The sequence below is a fragment of the Corvus brachyrhynchos genome, unplaced genomic scaffold (genome assembly GCF_000691975.1).
Source record: "Corvus brachyrhynchos isolate BGI_N302 unplaced genomic scaffold, ASM69197v1 scaffold624, whole genome shotgun sequence".
Taxonomy (NCBI): domain Eukaryota; kingdom Metazoa; phylum Chordata; class Aves; order Passeriformes; family Corvidae; genus Corvus; species Corvus brachyrhynchos.
The window spans coordinates 293,608-296,234 of NW_008237889.1; the positions used below are offsets into that span (position 1 = coordinate 293,608).

At 55.8% G+C, this 2,627-nt stretch overlaps 1 protein-coding gene across 1 annotated transcript in view; it reads left to right on the forward strand.

Moving 5' to 3' along the window:
• The window catches only part of LOC103614588 (SITS-binding protein-like), a 14,560-nt gene that overhangs the window by 4,623 nt on the left and 7,310 nt on the right, over window positions 1-2,627 (forward strand). Inside the window, exons 6-7 of the mRNA XM_017732767.1 lie at window positions 3-57; window positions 1,972-2,406. Of these exons, the coding sequence (XP_017588256.1) occupies window positions 3-57; window positions 1,972-2,406 (490 nt within the window). The remainder of the gene's footprint in view (window positions 1-2; window positions 58-1,971; window positions 2,407-2,627) is intronic.

Consider the following 2,627-nt stretch of genomic DNA (forward strand, 5'->3'; position numbering starts at 1 on the left):
GGCACCGAGTGCTACGGCGTCCGCTGGACCCCGCTGCGCCCCGACTTGACCCTGAAGGTAACGGGGACACCCCTGCCCAGCTCCAAACCCTTGGGGATCCAGCAAGGGAGGGTCCGGCCTGACCGCAGTCCCCCAGCTCGGTTCTGGGGTCGCACTGTGGTCGCGGCTCCTGGAAGGTGCCGGGTGGGAAGAGTGTTTTGGAAGTATCGTGCCCTGAAGCTGAGCCCCAAAATCCCGTGGCGGTGCCACGTTGGTGACCCCGGGGTGGGAGAGCTGTGTTTATATGGAGACGGAGTAAATAACCACTGGAGATGACAATGCTGGCGAGAGCCTCGGGAAGGTCTCTTCCAGCACAGACACAATGGGCAGCTCCCGCGGGACGGGAATAATCCGTGTCTGCTGCTGCAAGCACTTACGGGGGCTTTATTTTTGGTATCGTTCCCTGCTTGCTCTCTCAGTTAAATAAAAGCAGACTCTGGGAAGGAGAAACGCTGTCAGAGCGGGCTGTCCAGTCATGGGGAGCCCTCAGAAGAGGGAAGGAAGCGGGATGGGATCCTGTGGGATGGAGGACTGTTCGCCTTTAGCCGAAAATCACCTGTTGGCACCGTTTGGGGTGGGTGGAAGGTGTTGCCTGAGCACAAACCCTGGGTCTCCTCCACTGACATTGGGGTGAGGCTTTTGAGAGGGTGAGACAGAACAGGCTTTTTCCCACTTTTTCAAAAAACCCAAACCATTGGAAAATATGATCCAGCGCAATCTGAGTTAAGAACAGACTGTTTTCCCCTCTTTCCCAGCTGGTGTAACGAGTTCAGCTGACACCTGGTACAGCTATTCCGAGCCTCCAGGGTTTCCACTTTAATAATTTACGTCTCTTCTCCCCACCCCTCGGAGAGACTTAACCTCTCTGTGCCCCCAAGCTCAGGACTCCAGGAGGCTCCGAAGCCTTGGGATTGGGAATAAACATGGGGTGGGTTGAGTGGGGGGTCTCTGGGTCCCCCCTGCCCTCCCCAGCCCCCCTTCACGGCCCCGGATCTCCGGGCTTTCAGGGAAGCCCATCCCGCCTGGGAAGTCACGAGGACGCTAAGTCCTGCTGATCCCTCGATTTGGCAGAAAGGGGAAAGTTTGAGAGGCTTTGAAGTGAAAACTGATGGTTTCTGGCAGGAGGCGGGTCAAGGCTGGGGATGTCCCCCATCCCGGGGCCCTGTCAGGCCTAGGGGAAGTGCGCCAAATCTCCAAACGGAGTCTCTTGAGGGAAATTCTTGTTATCAGCCCTCCGGGGAAGAGGGAGGATGAGAGGAAGGGATGCCTTGGGAGAGAGGATGTGTCACCCTGTGGTGCCATCGAGGTGAAGGCTCAAGATGGGGCTAAAAGCGCTCTGTGAGAGCTTAGGTGGGGACAGCTGCACTTGAAGATTCACCCCAGAATGTCTGGGGAAGGCAGCTGGAGAGGTTAATGTGTTTTTAAAGTAAAACAGAGGAAGGAGCTACCAGAGGAAAAAAACACCTAACGAAAAATAGCAACCAAATGAAAAACCTGACCAAACCAAAAAAACCCAAACAAGCCCAAATACACGTTTCCCAGCTGGGTTTCTGCAAGTGCCCTCAGCACATTTGAAAGCTGTTTCCTCGAATTTCCCCCTCTGTTGTCACTCCTGTCCCACAGCCACTCACACCTGCAGAGTCTCTTCGCTCAAACCTTTGCAGCATCTTTCCACCTGTGACTCAGAGGCGTTTGATAACCGTGGTGGGGAGCAGAAGTGGGATTGGCGTGGCAGTTTGCCTTTATTCAAGCTCCTCCAGCAAAACCTGGCAGGCTTTGGGGAGCAGGTCTTGCTTTTCCTTTGTTTTTAAATGAAACCATAATTTTACGCTGCAAAAGGGACACCTTCCACTAGCACCGTTTGTTCCAAGCCTGGCCTTCCTGCTCCCCGTGAGTATTCCCCGCTCTTTGACGATGCTTTCCTGGCTGCAGGATTGTTTTTCCATGGCCAATGTCTCCTGGTATGGAGGGCCAAGCATCCGTGCCCAGCGCTGGCCCCTCAACGACGCCGAGAGCCCCGCGCAGCCCTTGGTCAGCGGCAACCTTGGCACAAACCCCGAGGGCTTCGGGCCTGTCCTGGAGAGGTACTTCCTGGGATCCACAGGTAACCACCCCCTTCCCTGTCCAGTGTCCAACAGCTTCAATCCCTGTGCTTCTCCACTCCCCTCCTCTCCCCTAAAGCAGCTGTTTAAGAGCAGCGTCGATGTCTCTGGGAATAAAATATCCCACAAATGTGGGATATGGGCCCATGGGATGGATCCCACGCTGCCTCATCCCTGTGGGAGAGGCCGTGGTGCTGAAGCTGAGTGCCTCAGCATGGGGTGGCCCAAGTCACCCTGGGGATGTGCCACGCTCCTGGTGTGCCTGGTTTGTTTCTAAGCCCAGAGCTGTGCACATTGCTGCATCCCCCGCTCCACTCGAGCAGCTTCATGGCTCCCTGCTGCCAGTGTGGGATGCTGGATTCAGGCAGGAGTTCCGCTGTTGGTGTCATTGCTGGGGGGATATTCAGGTTATTCTGCAGAGCACCAAACTTCAGGTATTACCCCAAATTCCTCCAATGAGCTGCAGCTGCCCTGCACTGCTGCGGC